This window comes from Macadamia integrifolia, chromosome 2 (assembly GCF_013358625.1).
Source record: "Macadamia integrifolia cultivar HAES 741 chromosome 2, SCU_Mint_v3, whole genome shotgun sequence".
Taxonomy (NCBI): domain Eukaryota; kingdom Viridiplantae; phylum Streptophyta; class Magnoliopsida; order Proteales; family Proteaceae; genus Macadamia; species Macadamia integrifolia.
This window is the reverse complement of record NC_056558.1, coordinates 43928101-43956090: the sequence shown is the minus strand read 5'-3', so window position 1 is coordinate 43956090 and position 27990 is coordinate 43928101. Positions and strand designations below refer to the sequence as shown.

Here is a 27990-nt window from a genome sequence, read left to right as displayed (position 1 = left end):
CCCCCTCCCCCCCCGCCCAAAACCACCCTCATTGTTTGGTGTCACCTTGAGCCATCACACATTGACCATGGCCTTGGTGTAAGAAAAAACAGAATCAAGTCATGGTGGACATTTGGTATCAAGGATCTCTTTGATGGCTCCCATATCAATTGTGATCGACATGGCTTGGCATTTCTATTATTATTATTTTTTTTCTTCTTCTTCGATTAATTTTTAAGATGATAAATATACCAATACTCCGTCAGATCTTGAGTTGCTCGAAACACTTCTCGGAAGTGATACTGATCCAACGGTTCGGTGAAGGGGAGCTTGGCCTGAGCTGTAAACCGCTCATTAGAAGAAGTACTCTCATAAACCTTCTGTTCGTTTCTCACTCTCTCTTAACAGATTTACCATTTATTTAATCCATTTTAGTTACTGAATTTTCTCGATAAATAATACCCTCAAGAGGGCTGGTTAAGAGGGTTGTCTCCTGTTTCTTCAACCTTTGGCTTCGATCCTCTCTGCTAGTGTTGGATTAAGGTAAGAGCGTTCTCTCTCTCTCTCTCTCTCTCTTTTTCCGACCTCATTTCATTTGCTCCGTTCTATGTGTTTGATCTATTTGACACCTAGTTCTTTAACTGCTTCAGGAGCTTTAACGAATCGATCATGGCATCGAGGACTGCAATTTGCAGGGGAATTCTCAGAATAAACTCGGGTTTTGGACTTCGATCCTCGTCTTCGTTGTGGAGAGATTCGATTCTATCTGATACAGTTACCGATAATGCCAGTGTTGGATTTGTGAGTTTCTACATGGGAAGCAACTTCTATTTTTTCTCTTTTTGAATGATTTTGTTTATCTTAAATTTATAAATGGATCTGCATGAGATGTTATTGGTGGTTTCAATGAGAACACCTTTCAAAATGAAATTTGTTTGTTTATTTTGTTGCAGTTGATAGCTAAATGCCAAACTCTTGTTGGTCAACGAGGTTTGTTCACATCCAGGAGCATCCGTAGAGGTGGAGTAGGAGAGGTATCAGGTACTAGTCATATTTTCTGCTTATGTCATTGAGGTTTTCATTTTCCCCCCTTTGCTTTTATAGTTTCTTTTCTTAATACTGTCAAAATCTATTCTGGAATCCAGGTAGAAGGTCTTGGAGAAAGAAGTGCATAAATATTAGCATTTTAACATTTGAAATATTAGTTAAAATTTAAGGATATTGCTCTCCATTTATTCATTGTCGGTTTAAAACTCACTAAGTTCTGCAGTACCTTTTATTTGTTTTCCATTGCTGAATTATGTAAACCAGTGGATTTTTCAACAGCCTAGCAATTAGAGGAGATAACCTATTGTTTTGTTTTGTTTTTCTGGAGTGATATAGAGGGGACAATAGGAGTTGCTGAAGTTTACTGTTAGCCTTAAAACTAACTAACTACTGTTGCTAATTTGCTACCTTACTTTTGAGGGGGATCTTTTTCACCTAAATTTCATGTTTGCGGTTGAAATTTGCATGTGAGATTAATCAAAACAGGTTTTATTTATTCTATATGATGACTGAAACAGATGAACTTATTCATGATGGTCCCTTTATTTATAATTTTTGAGCATATGCATATTGGAAAGCTCTGCATTGGCTGGAGGATATTTGCAGCAACTTATTTGAAATCAGCTTAAAAATTGGCAACAGTTGGTTGACATGTCTTGGGAATTTTTTTAGAAATTGCCAATGTTTGTTGGTATGCATTCTTGAAACTTGAAAGGCTTCCCTTTTTTATTCTTTTGTATGTTTCCCATTTACTTGAAGTGAATGCATTTCTTTAGTACCCTTATCCTGATCAATAAATGTACATGCTGGTGCAAAGTAGATTTCCCTGTAATGGAAGGGGAAAAGGGATATTGTGGCACCTTTAAGAACATCAGTAAAATTTTAGTTGCCTGGTCTACCAATGGTGTTGGAAGTAATCCTCGGCCTTGGCTTGGAGGTTGGCCATGTCTTCTGCCCCCTCGAGGAATATTGAAGGGTGAGATGTGGCACGACTCAGGTTAATTGAGTAGTCGAAAAAAGAAGTGAGAAGGAGAAGTTGAGAAGAAAAACAAAGAGGATAAGAAAAGAGGAAGTTGAGGTGAGATTGTAGATTAAGTCATAATCAATTCATGCTTTCTCTCTTCCTGTCTTCCTTTTAAACAAACATACATAGTCACATAATGGGTTCCCATGTTCCCCATCACGAATAACTATCCTTCCACTACAATATAGTTGCCAGCTGCATACAAATAACTACACCCACTACATACCTAGTGTTGCATAGCCACACCCACTACTTACAATACCCATGACGTCCATAACTGCCTCCACGTAACTAGCACCTAAACATTCTCACCCCCTCATAGTCGTCCTTGTCCTCAAGGACATGCAAAATTGGGATATTTAGATTGGAACTGTAGTTTATCCTCCCAAGTCGCCTCGGTCCAAGATGGACTTGGGTTGGATTTGTATGGTGGTATCTTCATCATCCGTTGTGGGTAGATTATCATCAGCCTTATCCTTGACCCCCAGTTGTCGTTTGAGCAGTTAGACATGAAACATTGGGTGGAACCTGAAGTCGGGTGGTAGATCTAGCTTGTACACTACTAGTCCAATGCGCTCCATAATTTTGTATGGCCCGTAAAACCTTGGAGAAAGCTTCTGATAGCCCTCATGATTGTGCCAGCAACCTCTCAAATTGACTTTGGAATTCCCTCACGCTCCCCTGTTGTCGTAACTTGGCGAGGTCCACAAAGAAATCCTCGTATTGGGTTGGCCCAAAATGATTGTAGGCCCTCCTTGGGACGATTCCAGGTGAGGGGCTCTTCTTGTTCCTTAAAGAATTTCAAAACTGGGTGTCCCCTTCTAGGTGATAAGCTGCCCTCAGAGCCTGATCTTCTAGGGGAGTATGTTGGAACTCGAATAACTACTCTGCATGCAAGACCCAGATTGTAGGGTCTACTATTCCGTCATAGTGCAGAAACTCCAGCTTCGTATAAATGGGTATGGTGGGTCTTCCATTGGTCCTGCTTCCTATAGGTTGCCCATGGTCGTCATGGTTGATGGATCGCTCTTCCCAAGTTCGATTGATTGAGGCTGTGAGGTTGTCAAACCTCATGGTAATGGATTGGACATGTCATGCATCTGCTTGAGAAGTTTCTCTTGGTTGGTATTGATGTTTCCAATCTGATCCTGAATCTGTTGGAACCATAGTTGTCAAGGCATTGCCTAGGCATCCAGGCAGCTCAGCCTGGACTATTGCCTTGGTCACATTGCTGGTGTCACCTTAGCGTTGTGGCAACTATGGTTGGAATCACTGCCCGTTGGCCGTCACTGGCTCTATTACCAGAATGTTAGGTTCCTGGACTACCAATGGTGTTGGAAGTAAACCTTGGACTCAGCCCAGAGGTCAGCCACGTCCTCTACTTCCTCAAGGAATGTCGGAGTTAATCCTTGGACTTGAGTAGTTGAAAAGAGAAGTGAGGAAGGAATGTTGAGAAGAAAAAGAAAGAAGATAAGAAAATAGGTAGATAGGAGATTAAGTCATCATCCATTCATGCCTTCTCTCTCATTGTCTTCCTTTTAAATAAGCATACATAGTAACATAACGGGCTCCCATATTCCCCATCACAAATAACTACCCTTCCACTACTAGTAACCATCTTCTACTACAATTTAGTTGCCAGCTGCATACATATAACTACACCCATTACATACCTATTGTTGCATAACCACACCCACTACTTACAATACCCATATAACGTCAATCACTGCCTCCACATAACCAGCAACCCTCACATAAAACCTGCTAGATTGAAGATAAAAGGTAACTGAAGAAGAGAAATTGCATTGGCTTATACAACTTATTTCCATAGGTGTTAAGGCGGGAGGCAACCAAGGCAGCGGAGGAGTGCCTAAGCACTTAGGCAGTAAGGCGCCCTCCTAGGCGACTTGTGTTATTTTTAACATTATTTAGTATGCTACATATATCTTGTATCATAAAAAAATCAACATTAAGCCACATCAAGTTGTCAAAAATCAACAATAAGCAATATCAGGTCATGAAAAATCCACATTAAGTCATAAAAAATCATCAGTTAGAGAAATGTTCTCATTCTCTAAAATAAGTTTGACTGGTCAAATGATTTTATTTTTTTCATGAGAATTTTTGTATTAGGTAGAGCACAAAACCATCTTTCCAACAAGTCTAAGAGTACTTAAATCTGACTTGTAATGACAGTTATGTTCTAGTCAAACTTATTTTAAAGTGCGCGAATGCTTTAAAATCGTCTAAATGAAAATAATTTTATGGACATCAAAACAAAATATTTTTCTATCGGACTTTTGGTTTTTAGTGATGTTTTACCATGATAAGAAAAACTTCAGAATTGAGAAAAACCTCCGCATTTGAAAGTTGAAAATCGCCCCTACAACCAAAAATTTTGTTTTTGTTCTTGGATGGGGGTTGACTTTTTATCTTTTTGGAATTTGATTTTTAAAACTATTTTTATTGGGTTCAAATTGGGGGATATTTCCTTATTTATGAATAATATCTTAAGTAAATGAAATTAAAAAAAAATATATATAAAAACATTTAAGTGTTATGCCTTATAGTAAGGCGACAGTAACCCAGACCCCAACTGGGTCTCTTGGACGCCTTGGCGACACTTTGACAACTATGCTCAATTTGTAAGAGTTCTCCAAGAGCTATAGAGTGATGTAGGATGAAGTCAAATAACCCAAATCCAAGTAGACGATGAGCAAAAATAGTTTTTGGTTGTGACTCGTTGCACAAGAACGATTAAAGTTGGGATAAGGTTTTGGGTGTTGTTGTTGATGTTGTTGCTGTTGAGTAACACCTGAAAACAAAATAAAGATTCCAGTGCCAAAGAAGAACCAAGTAAAAGTTCAATCCAACTGACGTAGGGTGTCAAAGGTATTACTGGCCTGCACAGACATAAATGAAGTCATCCCTGAAGTTTCGGATGAAGCATACAACAATAGTCTCCTCAAAGAGCTTAGTCAATTTTTGTTATATACAGATTTTTAATTCTCAGAATACAAATTTTGGGCTTCCAAGACGAGCCACCAAATCAACTCCTTAGTTGATGCAATGTCAGAGTTTAGGAAGGCCTTGTAGTTTATAACCTTAAAAGTTCAGTCCTAACTAATAAGCCTAGCTGGGATTTCTAGGAGCTATAAGAGATCTGGTTTTGAGCATCCAGTTTCTTTAAAGGCATCTTAGGCCTTTGAAATATCCTAACAATAGGGTATCAATTCCACTTCCATTGCTTTGATTCCCAAGAAGTATTAGGCGGAGATTATTGTTGTCAAATCAACTTTGGGCCAATAAGTTTGATAATGAGTATTTACAAGATTGGTGCCAACATGTTGTCTGGGATGATTCAAAAGGTGTTTGGAGATGTGGTAGCTCAGAATAGAGGTGCATTGGTGAATAAGAGGCAAATTCAGATCAGATGTTAGTATCTAGCAATTCTATAGATTTTTTTGGGAAAAGGGCTGGGGGAGCTTGTACCTATGAATACTATTGGACCCAAAATGGGACTTCTTTGATAATATGATGGAACAAAAGGGTTTTGAGTCAAGATAAGGGAGATGGGATCAGGGTTGCAGTACCAACAACCATTACTTTATCTTAATCAATGCTGTTTCTAACAGTTTTTTTTTCCCGGCATGTAGGGGATTGAGTCAAGGTGACCCATTGTCTTGGTTTCTCCTTGTTTCCATTTCTTTTCACCCTAGTCACTGACTTTTCTTAGTGGGCTCTCACCCAATGCAAGTGAATTGGGTTTGGTGAGAGGTTTTAAGATTGGACAGGAGAACTAGAGTTATCTCATTTAAACTTTGCAGTTGATATGACACTATTTAATTCACCGAATCTTGAGGAGAGTAGAGTGGCTTGCCAATTTGAGGGATATCTTAAATTGTTTTCAGGAGATCATGGGGTTGAGATTTCACTTGAACAAGTCCACAAGTCCATGGTGGCTGCGATGCAGCGCCATTCTTGGGTACGGATAAGTGGAGTGGCCAGTGACATATCTGGGCTTTCCCATAGGGTGACAATCTGATATCAGTGTCAACAGTATGTAATAATGGGTTGAATTTTTTGTTTTTTCCTGTATAATCTTGATGGGTTTCAAGATATGCTATAGATGGGAAACTCTCAACTAAGGAAGAAATAATTTTTTATCTATAAAAAAGGAATGATAAATATATTGTTGGTAGGGCTGAAAAGTAGTTTTTTTGGATTTCTTTCAAATTGTATGGACTTGCAGTTGTTTATTCTTCACTTCTTATTATTCTAGTCATATTTGTTTATCTACAAGCAGTAAAAGTAGTAATCTGTCCGATAAGTAAAAATTAAAGCGACAAATTAGTAAGCTACCAGCAGCATTGCTCTAAAAATGTCCAACATGCAAGCATCATAGGGTCTCTAGCAGGTTTTTAATGCCAAGGTGGACTAAGTTCATGATTGTCTGTCTAAAGTATCACATGCTTTTAGCAATATATATGGCTACAGTCGTAAGTGGTACTGCATATTTGGATTGGTAGTCTGGGCAGTAGTATTAGTAGGTCCCGCCGAGGATGAAGTGCTCTCAGCCAAGCCCCAACTCTAAAATTTTTAGGGCTAACATGCCACCTCCCCCCCTCTTGTGCCACCATAGTCCAATTGGCATGTACATGTGTGCAGATCTGTTGAAATGCTGTTGGTACCCGTATACAATCTGGCAGATGGATGCCTTAAATTTCTCATTTCTCTATTGCTTCCATTAAAGCATTTTTTTTTTCCTGGATATACTACTAATTTTCTGTTTTTGCAAATGGCCCCAGATTGCAGGCCACCTTTTGCAATGGGCATTGGCAATTTGCGCTCATTCAGTGATGAAGGTTTAACTCACATGCCTACCATAGCTGACCAGGAAATTGAAAATGTGTTCAAGGATCTAATGGCTGCAAGTTGGGATGAGCTCCCAGATACCTTAATTCATGATGCCAAGAATGCATTGTCCAAAAATACAGGGGACAAGGTCGGTCAGGAGATCCTGGCAAATGTCTTTCGTGCAGCTGAGGCTGTAGAGCAGTTTGGTGGTGTCCTTGTTTCTTTGAGGATGGAGATTGATGATACCATTGGATTGAGTGGTGAGGTATGCAATTAATGACTGGATCTCGGACTTGATTGTCTCTTTACTCTCTCTCTCTCTCTTTGGTTACTGTAATTTTCTGATTTTGAATTTATTTTGCAGAATGTTCGCCCCTTGCCAGATGAGCTTTCAGATGCACTCCGTGCGGCCTACCAACGGTACACAACATATTTGGATGCATTTGGTCCTGATGAGTCTTACCTACGGAAGAAAGTTGAGACTGAACTGGGGACAAAGATGATACACCTAAAGATGAGGTGCAGTGGCCTTGGTGCTGAATGGGGAAAGGTAGAGTTCTTTGGCATGTTTCCTTCGCAGATCTATGTTCATGGAAAATTGGCAATTTTAAGGTTTACATGCTAAATAGTTCCTGTCTAGAGATTCTCACAAAGTGGAATCTTTATAAACTCTAATGTGGTTGTGTTTTAAAGTTGGTTATATTTAGAAGTGTATTTTTTTTTTTTGTAATCTCTTGTTCTATCTTGATTCATGTTTAGAAATATCCTTGTTTATATACTCTGTTGATGTCTTCTCTTTGTCTCAGAAGTTTGTAATTCTATTTCATGCGAAAGCTCATTGCATGTTTCTGCTGTTTTCTTGGCCTGGATTTCGGATAACTAGGTTCTCAACTGTGTCATGAAAGTTTTTTGATTTTCACTTGATCTCTTTTAGTTCGTGCTTAATCTTACATTAAGTGCCCTTTAAGAAGTTACATGTACACAGTTTTTTTCTAGAAACATGAACAAAACAGAAGCTATTCAAGCAAATGTCATTTGAGTTGATGCCACCAGAAGGTGATTTCATGACTATTCGCAATGTTCAAATTCAAGAGGCACAAGGTCATGAAGCTTCACTTTTCTGAATGGTCTGTTTTGCAAACACCTAGCCCCTCCAGTTCTCTTTTGAACATTTCTATCATCTGACAATCCTCCTTGGTATGGAAACATAAACTGGGAAGATCAGGTATGGGATCTCCGATTATCATTGACTATGGCAATGCCAAATTCCAGTGGAACTTGTCTCCTTCAAAGGGTTCTGCTTGCGACCAACAGTACCCTAGATGCACCCTCCTCCTCTTTGACTAAGTGTTCAATCCCCTTTTCTTTGATTAGTTATAAAATTTGTGGTTTTACATTTTTACCTCCAATTTGCACGGTTACTACTTGTGCCCATTGAAAACTAGTGTGAGAAAGAACTTTTTGGTGGATAAGAGAGGTGAAAACTGTTTCTCATTCTGGTGCATTTTTCAGTCTAGTTTTTTAGAATGGATGGTTGATTTCACACAGAACTATCTTTGTTTTGACCCTCTATTGCTGTATTATATTGTTTTATGTGCTAAAATTTTCCATCATATCTAAAGATCCTACCCCCAGTCATGACTTCATAACATCAATAAATGCTTTCGAAATACAGGTTATATCTCTGTTGACAAACCAACCTTCAAGTTCCTCTTTCCAAGTCTTTCGTTGGTTCACCAGTTCTAAATCCTCCAATTATTTGATTCCGTCATTCCTAATGGGATCCAGGTTTATCCAGCTTCAGTTTATTTCAATAATTCTGCACGTTGAACTGTTATTTGTTTTATACTTCAGACATGCAGCTTATTGAATCTATAATCTATTTGGTTCCACAAAGTTCTCTAGGGCCTAAAGCTTGAGTCAGATGAATGAATATCTATCCTGCAAACGTCTCATTTTAGATTTTTTCCATATTTATGTGTGAAAGCCGGGAGGATACATTCGACTCTGATAGTTTCATTTTTTTGTCAACCTTCAGTTTAAATAGTCTAGGTGAAGTGCATATTGACCGGTGGTTTGTGAACCCTGTGCATGTCTGGTTCATGAATGATCTCTCTCTCTCTGATGCAGATAAGTCACGTAAGGGGCTTATTTTGTTCGAAATAAGCCTTGGGTTGGGTTATGTAGGTATTGGGCCTTTGTTCCCATGGTTTTTCATTGTAATAGGCCACTTTGGGCTTAAAATCTGGATAAAAAGTAGGAAAACGAGATTTACTTCATTAGTTTAGTTAGAGCCCATATGCATTTTCATCTTCCAAGGGAGCATTAAGTGCCTTCCCATTATCAGTTTTCTTTGTCTTGGAGGCAGATTTCTATGTCTAGGATTTCTTACCTACTTATCTATGTAGGGGAAATTCCGAAGGGTTATTGGAATTCTAAGTCTCTCTTTAATGTTATTGTGTGTACTCAAGATCTCCACCTCTATATGATGCAAATCCTGGCTGCTCTCAAAGGAAACCAATGAATTTTCAAAGCATACTATCGGAGCATTTTCTTGTGTAACTCAAGAGGGCTTTAGGTGAGACTCTTACAGTGGGGAACGAGTGGGACTCTAGCTTTGCCAAAGTTTTCTTACCATCTTCAACATTCAGCCATCATCGTCCATCACCATTTGCACTATTACTACCCTCATCATTCAAACACCCACACAGCAGGATCAGAACGGAGTCAAATCTGACCCAAAGCTGTCCAGCCCCTACTCCTATTCTCTACCAGCTTTCGATCTTAATAGGTTTCAGAAACAAGTAGATTTCCAGATTATAGGGGATAAAAACAATATCCAAATTCTGGTCGAAGACTTGTTTAATTGGGGAGAACAAGATATTAAAATTTCAGTTCAGTTCGGTGGTTAGATTCTGAGATCTTGGAAATTCCTTCTGAGGACAGGACAGCAAAGAACAGGATTACATAATCAGAATTCGATCTCAGAAAAAATAAGCACTTAAAATAGATTTATTGGGGAAATCAAATATGCAGGACTATCAGTAATAGAAGCCTCGACAATAAGTGAAATCAGAGATTCGAAATTAAGCTTAGTAGCTCAGAAATTCAGAAAACATGCTAGCAATAGGATTCTATGCAATCTAAGACAACTAGATTTTGAAACTAAGGAATAGGAATAGAATTCAGGATAGAAACTCAAAGCAAATGCAGAGGAAGACAGAACTGACCTGATATCCAATAAATGATTAAAAGATAATATTCAAAAGACGAAGATAAGAAAAGAAGCTTGCAACTGGAATATCACAGGTAAGAAACCAAAAAAAGAAAAGAAAAAAAGATAGGGGAGAGAGAGAAAATCGTCGGAAGAAGAGAGCACCAAATTGGTAATGACCGATATTCCAAAATCAAATCAATTCATTCACTAAAGTTCATGTTGGTTTTAGGATTACAATCCTATTTATAAAGACTAGATAAACTCCTACCAAAAAAAAAAGACTAGATAAACTAACTTGAGGACTCCTAAACCAAATAAGCAACTACCTCTTCAAGTTACCTAAAGGAAACTAACTTGACCTGACCAAATTCTTTGTATGGAAGACCCAAACAATATAAACTACTGATTTACAATGGGACTTCAAATAATTAAATAAAAGGGTTCTTTCTAGACCAAACTAACTCAGTTAACGACATATAAGATCTACGCAAACTTATCCATATACTTAATCCTGTATACAGAATTGAGACCCTAATATGGGCTTATAAAAGAGGCGCATTACGTCAATAAACACAAAAGTAAAAATGCCTAATGATTATTGAACCCTTCTATGAGCCAAAATAAAGTCTAAATTGGACAATCTTAATGGTATCACTCTCTCTCTCTCTCTCTCTCTCTCTCTCAGGACGGTGTTTCTGCATTCCCCCCTCCCCCCTCCCCCCTCCTTTTCATTTTCTGCAATCCCACAGAAGTTTGTGATAAGATTTTATCAAGAGATTTTGTAGCTCCACTCATTTTTATCAACTTGTCCTATTCTCCAGTGAAGTCAGCAAATATTTGTAGTCTTGTACTAACATTCCTTGGTTTTGGATTACAGGTGACAGTTCTTGGAACTTCTGGACTTTCTGGCTCCTATGTCGAGCAAAGAGCCCCATAGTTCTGGAAAGATTTCATTTTACTATAGGCTTTTTCTTTTGTGTGAGATGTTTACTCACATGCATGTTGTCTCAAAAGCAACTTAATCCAGTGCTTTTACAGGAAAAGTGAATAATGAAATATTGTTCAGCTTTCTTCCCTTCACCTTGGGAATCTTTTTGTTGTAATTGAAATTGTTTATTTTCATACTGTCGAGTTTGGTTGGTGTTGTCTCCATAGAACTCTAGTTACAGTGGTAGTTCAGCGGGAAAATGATCTTGGGATGTGCACAGGATGCATTCCTGATCATCATGAGTTATTTGTCAAGAGATGGTTGTGTTGTTGAGAATTATGGTAATGCATCCCAAGAACATCACCAAACACCCACTAGATAGCTCCTCATCCAACCAACTAGAAGTAATGAGAAAAGTATCAATGCCCTATTCTTGAGCGAGCTTGCTTGCTTGTTCCAGACATCATTTTTCTTTTATCTGAACATTAGGAGCTTGGTTAATCCAAATATGGGCAGTGATTATTAATTCGATGTGGTTTACTGACCATCAAAATTACGCAGTATACTTTTCTTAATGTTTTCCCCTTTGGTTTTTAATCTTTTCATCAACTAGTGCACATATGAGTATGTTTAAGGGGAAAGTTTTCCTGAACTGTATGGCCATTAATGTCTGCCACTGTGTGGCTGAAGGAAAATTCACCTTTTACTGAATGAAATTTGGAAGATGTTATCCCTCAACAGCAAATGATCCAAAATTCAGTGATCACATCAGAAAAGAACATGGTTGTCCTCCGACACCAATAACAATCATAATCTTATTTCAACTAAATTGGATCGGCTACATGATTGTCTTTTATACTTTATGTAAATGTTATCATTGTCTTTATGGATCATTTATATTTATGATTGAAAAGGATCACAATTGGTGACAAATTTCAGTTTCGTCGACCACCCAAAAAAAGAGGAGAAATAAAAAGTCTACAAGATTTTGCTGAGCTGTATTAGCAAAATTGTCGAAATCCCAATATGTTGTGGCTAAATATTTTTATGGGAAAATTGCCTTTACATGTGTTATATTGTCAATATATACTATGACATTATATATATCATCTGGCTTATGAATTTAGATGAAAACACCTTTAGGAGTAGTGACAAGCTGTTGTATACATACATTTTTATAAAAAATACAATTAAGCTTAAGAGAGCGTGTTTTGTGGTCTGTCCGACAATGGGATGTTAGGTGGTTGGACCTAATATATGCCACGTTGTTGGTATAAATAGATCTCATCATATTCTAATTACTTATCAAATTTGAATTCAATCAACATTATCCATTTGGGATTATAAAGCTTTGAAGATTCATTATATTTTGAAAAGAAAATGGATGGTTAAAAATATAAGGGAAAGATGACAATAAATTGAGGTTAGATGATTTAGTCTTGCTATGAAAATTGAATTTAACAATCAAGAGCATGCCTTTCCTAATAAATGGTTGAATTCGGTATTTATCCTCCGATGTGGCACATTAGGAGGTTACTGCATGAAAACTTCCATATATACTTCCATATATAGACCAACCATAAAAAACTTTAGCAGCAACAACAACACAACTCAGCTTTATCCCAACTAAATGGGGTCGGCTACATGGATTCAAGGGTCAAAAAGAAAAAAAAAATTGGACATCCCACTCCCGAATCGGTAGCTCGGATCATAACCCTGCAAGTAGTTTTGTTTGATACCATACTTCGGTGAAGACTTAACTTTTGCATGTCTCTTCTTACTAACTCATCAATGGTCGTTTTTGGTTTGCCCTCAGCCATTTTAGCTCCATCCATCTGCATCTGGTCACTCCTCCGTACTAGGGTGTCCAAAGGCCTCCGTTGAACATGCCCAAACCATTGTACCCGACATTCTCTAAGCTTATCCTGAATTGGGGCATCCAAAGACCTCCGTTGAACATGCCTAAACCTCCATTTAAATACTGCATATTTTAAACAGAAGAACAAGGCCTATCTGGCTCAGCCTGTTTGAGAAAAAACAGAATGCAGAAGATTTGACTGGTTGGTTGGACAATTGCTTTCATTTGATATGATAACAAGGGTGATTCACCATGACTTAGTTTCATCTAAGCATGTATTAAACTTCTCAATACTCTCCCATTGGCATGAAAATTTCATCTATAAATACCATAACCTTTTAAATATCATCTGATTCTATAGATGGAAGCTGAAACAATTAGGGACAACAATGAGACACTGGAGAAAACCAATAATAACATAAGTATAAAACTGTGTTTGATAATTTAGTATATTAAGATTGTTTATGTTTGTATCAAAAGATAGGATCTCAACTGTTGTTGGTGATAGCATATTAGAGTTGGCATTAAATACATTAAAAGCGGAAGGTAATTACAACATAGAGTGAAAGAGTAAAGCAAACTATCAGAAGAGGGGTCATCTCAGTTCCTCATGAGAATTAGCAATTCACTTATCGCTCCTAGTTTACATTATTTTTCCCTAGTTTCTCATTAAACTATAATGTCACTGAAAGACTATCCAACTTTCATGTATCATTCAATTCCATGACATGTTGCAAGCTCATAGATTACTACTTTATTTTTTTTCATATTTTTGAATTATCAATACTTGATCCGTGGTTCCCAAATTACAACATAAGATTTTAACCATTGAGCCAGCCAGTGGCATTGGTTCACAAACTCCTACAATAGCTTTCACTTTATGAGCCAAAATGACACTTGTTTCCTTAAGCATTGGTCTGCTGCATTAGGACATAGCATCAACATATTGCATTTGAAGCAGTTTAAAGAATGAAATGAAAGGCTAAGGGTGTGATTTACTAGTCGGTAGATCAGTCATTGAAAAAAATACACCATATGCGATAAATCACTTCAATATTAAGAGGTTTATTTTTAAACACATCAGTATCAAGAGGATACTTATCTCGAGGAATTTTTATGAAAAGTAATATTTAGATTTTTTTAGTTCCCATTGAAGCTCCAACAAAAAGATTATGTAAATTATGATTAGAACTAAGCCACCGCAGGATTAAGATTCTAACCCACCCCACGATTGGTATTTTGAAAAGTAAAAAAATTGACTTTATTCTTAATTTCTAAGCAATGGTAATAGTGATATAGAAATTTAAATTCTTTATTTAGTTTACCAATGTTTTTGGTAAAGTAAATAAAGAATTAAGCAATGGATTCACATTTATTGTCAACATATTTATATTCAACCATGTGTGGAACTCCTTTTTGTTTTTTTGGGTGGGATAGGAGGGCTTGGGGTCATCTAATGGAGTGGATATCTCACCTCACTATAAACCAAATAGTTGCAGAATCCTAGATCCAATGTTGAATTTGGTCATGAATAGGGTCAAGAGAAACATAAGGGTGTGTTCTTTTGCCAAACTAGGACCGGGAAGGAATCTTTATACATGGTCATTCAAGCTAGGCTTTCTCTAAAATTCTTGTCTTCTTTTTACCCTCTGCAACTTGTTTCTTCTTTACATTGGCAAATTGGCCTCAATAAATTAGGTGAAAAAATGGTCACAAACAATGGAATGGTGGAGATCAAAAAGTTTAGTTAGAACAAAGAAATTTAGCGAAAAACAGTGATGGACTATTTGGCAAACGGCATATATTTAACACAAATTCTTACAAAAGAAAAATAAACGGAAGAAACAAGATGAAATGAGAAATCAATTGATATTAGCTGCTATGAATTACGAGAAGGAGAATTTACTATCACTTCCCTATACTAAAACTCCCCTACCTTTTACTTTTTTACTGATACTCCCCTGCTTTTTTATTTTTACATCTCTTTCTCCCCTACTCTTTTTAAATACCCAGATTATCCTTTCTTTTCATTTGTAATCTATTACACTTTTTTTCAAATTCTTAAAATATGGTTTGAACCAAACCACTTACAAGTTTTGTCACATCCAGTCATCAAGGATATTGACTAGCTAATTTGCACTTAAAGATATTGTTTATTTATTATTATTATCATTATCATTATTTTAATTTCGTCTCATCCAATCATTAGGGATGTTGTTTATTTATTTTTTATTATTATTATTTTTATCTCATCCATCATCTCAAATTTAGCAATCTATTTTATTATCGGTATTAGATTGGTATCGATCTCAACCAATCTAAGGATTAAAAAAAAAAAAAAAAAAAAAAAAAAAAAAAAACGTGTGGTATCCGATTAGAACATATGATACCGATAGAGATATAGATTGGATACAATTTTTTTCTTTTAATTTACAATATCTTTGATGGTTGGATAAGACAAAACTTGTTAGTGGTTTGGTTCAAACAATGTTTTGAATCAACCAATTTGAAAAAAGTGTAATAGATTACAAGTGAAAAGGAAGGGTAATCTGGTCATTTAAAAAGAGCAGGGGAGAAAGAGATGTAAAAATAAAAAAACAGGGGAGTACCAGTAAAAAAGTAAAAGGTAGGGGAGTTTTAGTAAATATAGGTCAAGTGTTGGAGACTGATAGTAAATTCCCCATTAAAAGAAGCAAGTGTAAATGGTATCTGAAACTTATAAACCAAAAGCCATACGGTGGTCATCCGTTTCAGTTCCTGATTTAAGTCCTAAACACATGTAAATAACTTGAGGATTGCACTACATTCATGTAAATCACTTTAAAATAATTACATACATTTTGAAATAACAACACAAAATTATGAAATTTTTGTAACTCATCCCCATTAAGGTGGCAAAGACTCATTGTGGGAACCTAATCCTGCAACATCTTAACCTATGAATATCAATCTAAACCGATCCAACATCCTAAAACTAGACGGTTTGGTTGTGGGTAGGATTAATTTCAATCACAACAGGTAGCAAATCAACATTACCTGTGGCATTCTCTTTATTCATTAACCTTTAATGAAAAATATGTGACACAAAAGCATGATCATGCTTAGTTAATTCAAGAACCGTAAAAAAACTTTGTTTGGTTCATAGTATTTAAAATGGCTCAGGAATTAAATGGAATGGTAAAAAATATGATCCAAGTGTTTCAAGAATGACTAAATATTTGTATTTCCTATAAAATTTATAAAAGAAAGAATTCTAACCGATTATGTGTACCTATGTCAAGACACTATGGGTGCAAAAGGCAATGCTAGCCCGCATTGAAGATGATCACATGCGCTAATCTCATTGACTAATGGCACTAGAATGTAGTGCCCTATTGGATGGCATTAGGGGTGTAAGTTTGGCCCTGACAGTCCGAACCCTCCCTGAGCCCGAACCTTGTCTAACCCGATTATGATGATCAACTTGGCTCAGCCCGACAGGGTTGGGTCGGGTCTAGGTTGAGACCTAGGCCCAGCTCAGCCAGGCCCAACCCAATCCGATTTTAACCTTGATCTATTATTGTGTTTAGCAATAGTGTTTCCCTTCCCCTGGACCCACATCATGTGTTACAACGTTACACAAGCTGTCTGTATGACTTCAACCCACATCATGTGTCTGTAGTCTATATGACTTCAACCCACATTGTGTGCTACACAAGTTACATACTCTTACCTATTGAGCTAAGATGTCCAAATGGCCAAACTATATCCCCTTTTTCTTTACATAGCTTGTCTTCGTGTCTATTGTCATGTATTGATATGAACTTTAGATACTGTATCAATCATGAAAAATTGGAACAAAATTTGGTCTATCTAGTTTCTGGGAGATATGGTGATGTCAGGTGATTAAAAAGGTCTATCTTATAACCAAATTGACAACCTTGCTTGCTGCAAATTTATGGATTAAGGTTGGACAATGGCTCATCATAATATTAACATCTCCTCATCCCCCTTTGGTAAGTATGAACTTAACATTTGACCTGAAAAAAAAAAATATAACAAAAAAATAAATAAATACAAGACTAGTTAGGATCAACCTGACCCGACCCAACCCGACCCAGCCCAACCCTAAGCCCAGTAGGATTGGACTTGAGCATGAACCCAATAGGAATGGGTTGGGCCTAAATTGAGTTTTGAGACTTAAATTTGAGTTAGGGTTTTTAGATACACGGCCCAACCCGGCCTTGTTTCATACCTAGATAGCATTCTCTCGTCCTTTATTTATTTATTTATTTCTTGGTAAGGGTGATTTATTTATATCACTTTCTCAAAGAAATACTTGCATTTCCCTTGCAACTAAATACCAAAAGTGCCTTAAGAAAAAAAAAAAAAAAAAAAAGGGCTTTTTCTCTAGAATATATATCATTTCGTAAGAAAATACTTCGCGGTCTCGCGCTTGATTCCTTGTTCGAAACTTGGAAACCGTAAACCCAGCGGCAGTGACAGATGAGACGCATTTCACTGGGAGGGAAAGACTCCGAATCATACAGCCATGGCGACCACCAGAGTTCAGAGGATCATGACCCAGCCCATCGTAAGTTCTATGGAGCACTCTCGTTTTCTCTCTCTCTCTCTCTCTCTCTCTCTCTCTCTGCCTTTCTTCTGTTTAAGTTCTTACCCATTCTCGTCTATGTAACTTTAATATTTTCCTTTGCTGTTTGGGTTGATGGGGTTGCAAACTTGTCGATAGAATCTCATCTTCAGATTTCTCCAGAGCGTAAGTCACACTTATGTCGTCTCCTTTGATGGATTCATTGTGTCAATTCTTGAAATTTGATGAACTCTTTATTTCGAGATTTTATTTTCTGTTGTTCTGTTGATTTCATGCAGAAAGCTCGCATTCAAATTTGGCTTTTTGAGCAGAAGGATTTGAGGATTGAAGGGCGTATCATTGTAAGTTACTATTTCCACCCCTCATTTTCCTCTTCAATTTTTTGGTTATGATTTCAGTTCGGTTAGTCCAAATCCCATATGGTTTGGTTAACTTTATTGGGTTTCCTTACGGCTTAAACCTTAAGGGTTTCTCTTACTGCTGATGAAAGTTTCAGAAATGCTTCCATGATTTTCTTAGGAGTAAGGTCTAAGGGATTTGACATCAAGCTCTGGCTTTGCAAACCTATGAATGGGTTTGCCCGGCTTTGCTGCCATTTTTGGTACTTACTGCAGTTTTCATTATTATTACAATGAATAAATGTAAAGTTAATTGAAAAAAAGAAGTAGCGTAATGTGATAACAAATTTGTATTTTACAGCTAACTTCACAGGATTTGGCTTAATCAACTAAGTTTTCCGGTATTATTGCATTATAGTCTACCATACTTGAAAGGGGTTATAACACCCCCACCAAAAATTTGAGTAACAATTTCTCATTTATTATTTGTACGAGTTTGGTTTTTTTTATTGTGAATCAATTCTGATCTCACCTCTGGTTTTAGACATCTTAGACATCGGTCCTGGGGTTTGGAGTGGCCTTCATATGCAGGTTCCCAATTCTGTTGAGCTGAAGCATAGCACCCCTGTAGTTGATAAACAGAACCCAGCTTTGGTTACTAATTCCTGAGAGTTTCAAAATCCTTAACCAACTTATTCCTGGTTTCTAAATCTGATTTTTAAGTGTACCTTCTAAAGTTTCAGTTGCTATTTCCTGTTCAGTTTCTAATTCTGTTTTGAAAACTTTCCATTTTCAAAGACTTGATCTAGCAGTTGGATTTATTCAAAATTTTTAAAATTCTTTCTATCTTGTCTCCTATACTCGACCAGAATTTCAGGGAGATTAGAGTCACTAGTTTTCAACCAGTTATGTCTTGTTTTGTGTCCTGCTATCCTACCTTCTGGGCACAATCAGAAACCTATCTCTAAGTTAAACCAGGTTCTCTTACTAGGTGTCTGCTTTCTGCTGAAGTCATTGTTTTTGTGGATGAAACAAAAGTAGAGATACATGCGAAGTTGGAATTATGGAGATCAACCTTGGAGTCGAAATGTTTCAAAATAAGTAGAACAAAAATATAGTATATGATGTGTAACTTAGTCACTATAGAGGATTGGAATTTGGGTGGTAAAAATTGATGATAGGGAGATAGGGCAAAGTAAAAATTTTAGTTATATAGGTTCAATCATTAATAAAAGAGAAATGAATGATGATGTTACACAAAGAATTAGAATAGGTGGAAGAAATGGAGGGGTGTGTTTGGAGTGTTGTATGATTGATGCATTCCTTTAAAACTAAAAGGAAAATTTTGTAGGACAAGTATGCGAATGGCAGTGATGTAGGAAACTGAATGTTGGGTAGTAAAGAAACATACAAACTTAATGTAGCTGAAATGAGGATGTTGAGATAGATGAATGGTAAACCTATAAGATACTAAGGGATGAACCAATTAGAGCTAATTTAGCAATAACCCGATACATGACAAGTTGTGAGAAGTTGTTTGAGGTGGTATGGTCAGTGCAATGGAGGCCTCTGAATGCTCCAGCATGAAGGTGTCAGTTGATTAGATTGAAGAACCTAAAAGAGCTAGGGGTAGGCCTAAAATGACTCTAGGAGAAGTGGTGAGGAAAGACATGCACGACTTAGGACTATTAATAAGTATGACTTTGGATAGAGCTTCATGGAGAAAAAGGATCCATGCAGCCGTCCCCATTTAGCTGGGATAGGGCCGAGTTGAGTTTAGCCATAAAATGTTGATTTCTCTCGGGATATCTTGATTTTTTATTGACTTGGGGGAATAGCCAAGGTTGAACAGTGATTGATCAGTCAATAATATGGATGAGAGATGAACGATGGTGGATCGGTCACATGGAGACCTATAATAGCTCACAGTCAAATTACCTTTCAGTGACATTAAAATAGATTTCATTCACTCTTGGATAATAAAAATTTTGAACTTGTCTACTTCGATTATTCTGAGATTTTGATTTTTAATTAGAATATTTGATATTCTCTTCGGGTTTTGTAGGGGTTTGATGAGTACATGAATTTGGTTTTGGATGATGCTGAAGAAGTCCACATCAAGAAAAACATCAGAAAGCCATTGGGTACTAACATTTTCATGGAGTAGTTGACAATAGTTTTTTATGTAGTTGACAACAGTTTTTTATGTGTTTTTCATCCTATGCTTTTATATGCTTAAGAATTGCTCACCTTTATTCAGGAAGGATTCTTCTTAAAGGAGACAACATCACTCTGATGATGAACACGTACGTGGAACCAAATTATTTCTGCATTTTTTTTTCTCTTTCCTCTCTTTCTCCTTAACGATCTATCTTGTTACCATAGCTCACCTTATTTTTTTTCATATTCCAGCGGAAAATGATGTTCCAGAGAAATCACCTGAAAAATTGTTTCTGTGCACCTCATCCCATCCTGTTTCTACTCGTTCTAGTGCTATCTTTTCTTTCAACTTGAATGTATTTCTCATGTAAAATTGAAGATCTCCAGTAAAATTTTACAGAGCTGATGTACCACCTGTTATTATCAGCATATGAAGTACTTGGCTCTGCCCTTTTTGTTGAAGTGGGAGGGGTAACATGCTCTTTATGACAGTCGCTATATATTGGGTTTGTAAAATTCTCTAGTCAAAGGTTGCTAATTAGGTAAGTTGTCTTAAATGTGAACATGGCCTAGAGTTTTAACTTGCTAACATCTCAATTTATTGAACTGATTATTTAGGAATCACATAACAAATTTCTATTGGTTTTTACATTGCGGGTATGGTCAAGGTACGAATAACACCTCCCCCCACCCCAAAAAGAAAATTTTACTGAGTCTTTACCCTGTGGATTTCCTTATGGGAAATTTCATTGAGGACCCAGCAAAGAAGAGTGAAGTTGGAGCTATCAAGGTAAATGGTGATGACATTTGGGATAGATGCCATAGGTTGAGAATAGAGAAAGAATGGTTGTGCAGAACAGAGACATCGATGAAATGAAGCCTTTTGACAAGTCTTTCTATAGCTTGTGATGTGCAGATAGGAAAACAAAGAAAGAACAGGGATCGAGAAGATCAGTCAGAAATATTAAGGTCAATGATCAGTTGGTCTTAGAGGTGCAGATTGCATTCAAGTCTTATTATGGGTTATATCTGGTGAGCATCCAAGGTGGTGGTGTCCTAGGGGATTTGTTCATTTAGATGAGTGGGTGTTGATTCCTTGAATTCTCTTGTGCAGGTATCACCTCATTTTTTTCAAAGTAGAGTTTTACGGTTGTCTGTAGTTTTACTTTCTGATAGGATTTATTTACTTTCTGAATAGGATGAAGAAGCCCTAATAAGATACTATCTTCTACTTTCAAGTATACTTCCAAGTCTGGTCTTATGATTCGGGCCTGTCAAAGAGCAGATTTGGGGGATATTTTAAAAGAATGAGCCAAAAAAAAAAAAAGGATGGCCCAAAATGAAAGGTGGAGATCCAAAAGGCTTTAATTTCCAAGGATCAAAGGTGTCTATTTATAATGCGGATTTGTTTGGGATATTCTAGGACACATCTTGAGCGACTGTTTCAATGCTTCTCTGGATCTATAAAACTTGAAAAATACGTCAACCGAAAGATTAGGTGTAGAAGTTGATTTTGAGTGCTAGGTGGTTTGAGAGAAGTTGAATAAGCCCATTGTCGACCTATTCCAAAGATAGATGGGTGTCATTGTGCACGATTGTCTAGACTGGTATGATTTTTTGAAATGCATTATCGATCTAGAATGTAATCCAAGATTTCATAATAAACGCAGCACTAGTAATGGAAATTTTTATTTTTGGTACAAGGAAATTTCATTGTTTGGTCACGGGTTGAAACAGCAAAAAGGTTTCCAAGGTAGAGTAAATAATCCTAGGGTGGGCAAACAGTAGTTTTAGAATGCTGAAATTTAAATTAAGGAACGGCTTGGATTGATTACATGTTAAATTTCAGCGGTGAGACTGGCGAGAACAAAACCCCACATCAAAACTAGCATTTCTTTACTGCTTGCATAGTGATTCATGACAATGGTGCTTGTGAAGAAAACCTAGTGCCTTCTTTGTAATTTTGTGTACAAAAGAGTCCAAACGAGAGTTTTGGCCTTGAATTTTCTATTAAAACTGGATTACCAAATGCATTTTAATTCATGAATTTGACCATAGGAATATTTAGATAAAGCAGCAGAAAATTGGGAACAATGAGAAATGTTATTCATTCTTCCAGTGCAGTACTGAAGCTCTGAGTTGATATAGAGAAACTGGGGAAGACTGATGAGAAGAGCCATTGCCGAGGAGAAATGACTAAGCCCTCCACAGCTAGTCCCATCAGAAACTCAATGCAAGCAAGGTTTCCTGCAAAACAACCTATCTTTACAAATATGTCAATGGAATGGTGTCCCCCGAAATGAATCATCAGTACCTATAAAAAAGAAAGAAAATCAACTATGCCACCCCAGCCCTGAAAGGGTAGTCCAGTTGAGGGATCTTCGAGTGAGCTGCTGTTTATAAAATAATAATAAAAATGAAAACCTTGACTGCTGCGAGTTCCAAGGAATACCAAACAAAATGTTCTTTATTACGTGGTAGATCTCACTATGGCAAGGTTGTTGAGGAGATTGAGCTCTTCTGCGGTGCAACACAGTGTCCGGCGTGCATCTAATGACTAGGAACACCTTGGCACGGAGCCCAAGGCCATTCTAGGCATTAGATGCACGCCATAGCACCATAAGTTACACTGATCTTATTAAAATGGGCTAGCAGAATAGGGCACCTTGTAAGTTGAAGGCGAATTTGATTTTGACTATGTAGATAACTAATCTGATTCAACACAGCTTAAGGATTCATAATCAATAAGCTGCTGTTTTGCACCAGAATAAAAATCAGAAAGTCCACGCTAGAGAGGACAAAATAAATAAAAATTAAATTGTCCAATTATAATTACAAAGAAAATGATACATAGTGCATATATCCTCCATATGCTTTTTACAAAGGCCGGAACTGCCACTACATGGAATACCCTGATCAGCCTGAAGCTCTATAAATTTTTACATCTATCCTACAGTGCTCACCAAATCTGGGGTTTGATAATGACGATTGATTGCAGCAAAACTATAACCTCTACAAGATCACAAATGGAACCTGAATCTCAACAATTTACCTAATAAGAAATGTGGTCAACAAAGCAGCACCGGAGATTTGAGTTTCAAACTGAAGCTCCATGTTGACAGAAATATTCCTGTAAGCTTCCATAGAATACCAACTCATAGTATTGAACTGAAGCTTTCAAGGGGATGCAATTCTTCGAGCATGGATGCTGCTTGGAAGCAGTCAGAGGCATCCACTAAACGTCCATGATCCCTGTGTATCATCCCTAAATAACACCAAGCCAGACGGTTGGTGGGTTCAAGCTTCAATGCATCTGAGAGGAAGCTTCGTGCCACAGGCAATGCCTTGGGGCTTATCTTCCATAGCAAAGCACCAATTAACACCTTCGTAGGTACATGACTCTCATCAAATAGAAGAGCATTACTACAAGCAGCCAAAGCTTCGTTAATTTGTCCACGTCCTTTGTACATAAGACCTAGTAAAGATACGGAACATAAGAATGACAATATATGTATGTTTCACATGATAAAGTAAGGACGACAACTGTCTGAATGTTTCAGATGATGAAGAGTGACTACAACTATATGTATGTGAGACCTAGTGAAGTTATGGCCAAAATAAGAATGATAACTTTGTTTTGCAAAAAAATTCTTTAATTTGTCATGATAAAAAGCATATCTCCAGCCTCCAGGTATGAGATGTCTTCTGTATTTTATTTCAAAATGGTTGATAGAATTGGGGTTTCAGGCTCATACATTACTTCTCTCCCCCGAGGGGTTTCTTAAGAATAGTTTCAACAATTTTATCACCAAAAACCAGTCAGTTGCAACTATCACTAATTATTCATATCCTATCAGACAGAATACAAGTGAAAGTCCCATAAGAGATCCACAAAATAATGGCCATAATCATATATACAAGCAGACTTATCTGACAACCAACTAAACCCCAAAAAAGATACAATGGCCCACATGAAACAGAAGGAAAGATAATAGTAGATTCATGTTCTTGGTTCCTCCTATTTCCACCTGCCCCCAAAAGTTGGGTTTCTTCAATAGCATTCCGATGATCATAAATTACACCAAACTAGTTTTTTTATGATAATTTTCAGATAAAAAACACTCCCCACCAAACTAATTAACTTGCAATGGAATCAACAAATTGGGAAAATCGATAAGTTTATCAAGGATATGCCAAATAAGCAGTTCAAACCTGTAAAAGCAGACCAATTTCAGTGCACACCCGAACAGAGACATGCATCCATCTGTCCTTGAAGTAAAGTAGCTTGATGCTTTTCTAATAACTCTTTTTCAGACTTTCCATTCCTATCGACGTTCTAAAAATGAGCAAAACAAGGAAAAATGCTAGCTTCAAGGATGGATATTCTGCTTTTCAGTCATACAGTTTCTTGGAGAGACTTCATCAGAGACTCACAGGACAGACACCTTAATCCAGAATGGCTTAACTTTATGCTTCGTCCAGAATAGATACAACCAAAGCAAGAAGAAAGAAACACTGAGAGACAGTAATCTGTCTTCTGTCATTACCTTTACTTCTTTCGCTATGGAAATTTTTGGAAACTGAATTTAATTGATGCAGGTTTTACTTCCCATGATCTTACCTTCTGTGTGTTGTGTTGCTGCAGAATATTGCTGCAGTGCTTGAGCTTTGTCCAAACATATCTCAGCATCTCTCCAATATGACAGGCTGGAGTACAAGTTTGCAAGACCTTGCCAGACCTCATACTCGTTGACATTGTCATCCTCAACCTAATGTAAAAACAAAAGCTAAAATGAATTCAGGAGCAAAACTATATCACTTGTGTGGTTGAGTGCATATTGTCAATAAATGTGTCAAAGTTAACTCCTCATTTTTTACTTCTTTCGTCACTTTAACTAATCACAAATCAGTTAACACAGAAAAAAAGGATCTGAAACATGTGTATGAGAGGAAGTCAGTCTGTCTGTTCATGCCCCTTAGGAGCATAATTGACTCATCATGGTATTCATGAGGAACCAAAATGAGGAAATCTGAGGTGCCCATTCAGTAAATTGAAGGCAGATCAACAGTAAAGTATTTCATGTGCCAAATACGAAGGAGCATAAGAAATGCCATTTGATTGAGATACCCTAACCACTATGTCTCGGATCATCAGACTTGCCAACCACATTATTAAATAATTACAAAAATCTCATTGTAAGATAGATAAGTTACAAAATAGTTAATAGTTATCCATTCAAAAATCTCATCATTGAGTTGGATAATTACCCAACAGCTTGCAAGAGTAGGTTATGCATTCTGAACAGTAAAGATTTGAGAACCAGAATCAAAGAAGAAGAACTAAGAGAGAGACAAAGAGATTGGTGTAACTAGTGGTCACAACCATATGGTTGGGACTACTATATTGTTTGGACTACCCCTTTCATTCAATATATAAACTAGCTATTACAATATCATAACACACATGGGAAAGTAGAAGGCATAATCAAAAAAGGAAACTAACTCTAACTTAGCTAACAATTACCCTAGACCCAATACGAAACTAACTGCTTGTATCAAATATAATCCCATGGTATGGAGGTCTATGCGTTATTTCAAACTAGCTATTACAATGTCATAACACACATAGGAAAGTAGAAGGCATAATCAAAAAATGAAACTAACTCTAACTTAGCTAACAACTACCCTAAACCCAATAGGAAACTAACTGCTTGTATCAAATATAATCATACGGTATGGAGGTCTATGGTCACCCGTGGCCCTCCAACCAATACATGCTCTCATATACTCTGACATGAACCAACACACAAACTTAATGAAGTGGAATCTAACCCGAGAGGTACTACTCCTGATAGTCCCAAAAGACTTTCTTTGGGCTTGGACCAGTGCAAGAAGGAACCGATAAGTTTCCACTGCATCCATGGGCAATGATTGGGAGATCTTCAATTTTGCCTTTAATCTGAGCAACAGTCCTTGCTCCCACTTTGCAGTCTCATCTAAAGCAGCATCTGTAATTACTTCAGCCTCTGGATACCGTTGTTGGGCAGACAAAACCAGAGCAAGCAATCTCCAACCTTTTAATATGGAACCACCTGTCATATCTATAAACCGTTTTGCACACTGTAAGGCTGCATTTGAGTTCCGGTGCTCTGCATATTGAAGCCCCAACTCAAAAATTAATTCTGGGTTTTCATGTTCAAAAGCCATTGCCTCATCTAATGATTTCAAAGCTTCAGACTGAAGGTGATACCTCTCAGCATCTGAGGCGGCAATCTTAGCTTGCTTTCCCAAACAAAGACCCAACATGCGAAGACCCACACCCTTTAAATGCTCTTCCACCCCTTGAGCATTCAAAATCGCCCTCTGTGAGTACTCCACTCCTTCAGAAGCAAGAAAAGAGTCCTCACTACAAATTTTTGCAGCCAATAGCAATGCCTGGAGATCATCTGGTCTTTCATGCTTGTGTAGAGACTTCCTCAATAGATTCAAGGCAACTTCATTTTGTCCCACTGCACTGTAGCAAAGAGCCAAAGCTTTCCAGCGGTCACAACGATGAAATGTTCCAGGTAAAAGCTCTTCAATATTCCTTGCCAAAACAGATGTCTGGCCACATAGAGACAAAGCAAATGTAAAATGCTCCATTACTGAAGGATCCCATTTGGTCTTACCTAAGAAACATTTCCCCAAAAGAATCATTAAAAGGAGAATCGCCTCTTCAAGATTGTTTCTTGGAACATAACAGCCATCTATCTGAACAGCCAAACTGGGTGGCCCCGCCTCTGCACCACTGTAAAGCAAGAATATGGCAAATGCTTTCTGAATCCTTGCACAACATTCATTGTCAAGGTTCCACTGACTAAGAAGAGCACGTCTGTAAGCACACATTGCTTCCTGATAACAACCAGCTTGCTTCCAAAGCTCTGGGAGGAGCTCTACAGCTTTACTAACTGTCTCTTGCAACTTATTGTCCACCAGTACATCAGGTATGCCATGAAGGAAAATCCTCTCCACAGCATCTAGGACACTTCTACATTCTTGAGCAGCCTCTGCAACATTCCCATAGAACTGGGCTCAGTGCATAAAGAACTTGGGATTAAATAATAAAACTCATCAAGTCATTTCAAAATGTTGCCTAATCATTAGAGTAGTCCAAACCATTTGTTCGATTGAGCTTTTGAAGAGATTTGGCTTTCAAGTATATGGCTTCAAGAACCAGGCTAGCAGCATGCTGAGAAGTAGCGTGCAGTGAATCACTTCGGGCACGACCCCTTCTAGAAGAAGATAGGTTTCCAGCGAGAGAAGGTTGGAGCCGCTGCATAGCAGCCTGAAGGTCAATTCCATCAAAAACATGAAGAGCGCCTTCCACATTGCCTCTTTGGTACTCCAACCTTCCAAGAAGGGCTCTTGCCTCCTGCAAAATGCAAAGAAATCAAGGTGTCAAGTATCGGTATCGGTCAGCATACCAGGAAAGTGTTTTTAAGAGATGCATCAGAGAGACAGAATATACACTAAAGATACACATGTAAACGCTTTAAAAACGCATAGATACGCCACATAATTAGGTCCAACCATAAGATTTTAGGTAGACGGACCCAATATCCGCCACGTGGCAGATCAATTATGACCCAATTTGTTACAAGCAAGGATTAAAGTATCGGTATCGATCGCCATATCGGTCGGTCAAAATTAAGATACGTATTGGAGGGTATCGTATCGTATCGGAGATACGCACATAAATGGATAAGGAACACATTTTTATACACTTTTGCATAAAAAAATAGTTAAAAAAAGCTATATATAACATGTAGAATGCATAAATACTTAAGTAGAGGGTATCGTATTGATAGACAAATATATTGAGTTGAAAATGTTCAAAATGATGAGGTTTGAGTTTCTTACAGTTTTTTCTTTCCTCATTGCCATTGCCACTGTGATGAGTGTCGTGAAGAGTGTCGTGGTGGTTCAAATCCTTGGCAAGGACCTTCTTCTTC

The 27990-nt window shown here is 37.4% G+C and overlaps 3 protein-coding genes across 7 annotated transcripts; 2 read left to right on the top strand and 1 right to left on the bottom strand.

Annotated features, from left to right (window-relative positions):
• Positions 1–364: 364 nt before the first annotated feature.
• On the top strand, positions 365–11246 carry LOC122072136 (succinate dehydrogenase subunit 5, mitochondrial-like). 3 transcript variants are annotated; one of them, XM_042636696.1, is made up of 6 exons: positions 365–522; positions 630–780; positions 933–1020; positions 6859–7172; positions 7272–7457; positions 11002–11246. In XM_042636696.1, exons 2-6 carry the CDS (start codon positions 649–651, stop codon positions 11059–11061), a joined length of 780 nt encoding a protein of 259 aa, XP_042492630.1. In that variant the 5' UTR covers positions 365–522; positions 630–648; the 3' UTR covers positions 11062–11246. The 3 variants fall into 3 exon arrangements, with proteins under 3 accessions (XP_042492630.1, XP_042492631.1, XP_042492632.1); XM_042636697.1 differs by having other exon boundaries at positions 385–522; positions 621–780; XM_042636698.1 differs by having other exon boundaries at positions 409–522; positions 613–780.
• Positions 11247–17307: 6061 nt separating this feature from the next.
• Positions 17308–20623, top strand: LOC122059515 (small nuclear ribonucleoprotein E-like). The gene is made up of 6 exons (XM_042622332.1): positions 17308–17483; positions 17640–17666; positions 17780–17842; positions 19905–19983; positions 20100–20145; positions 20252–20623. Exons 1-6 carry the CDS (start codon positions 17442–17444, stop codon positions 20259–20261), a joined length of 267 nt encoding a protein of 88 aa, XP_042478266.1. The 5' UTR covers positions 17308–17441; the 3' UTR covers positions 20262–20623.
• A 2146-nt stretch (positions 20624–22769) lies between these two features.
• Positions 22770–27949, bottom strand: LOC122066811 (protein NPG1-like). 3 transcript variants are annotated; one of them, XR_006136481.1, is made up of 6 exons: positions 27899–27949; positions 27155–27410; positions 25832–27045; positions 24621–24768; positions 24212–24514; positions 23342–23474 (listed from the first exon to the last, which is right to left on the bottom strand). XR_006136481.1 is itself a non-coding variant. In XM_042630646.1 (5 exons), exons 1-5 carry the CDS (start codon positions 27920–27922, stop codon positions 23155–23157), a joined length of 1962 nt encoding a protein of 653 aa, XP_042486580.1. In that variant the 5' UTR covers positions 27923–27949; the 3' UTR covers positions 22770–23154. The 3 variants fall into 3 exon arrangements, 1 of the variants encoding a protein (XP_042486580.1); XR_006136482.1 differs by having other exon boundaries at positions 24212–24335; XM_042630646.1 differs by lacking the exon at positions 24212–24514 and having other exon boundaries at positions 22770–23474.
• Between the last annotated feature and the right edge of the window lie 41 nt (positions 27950–27990).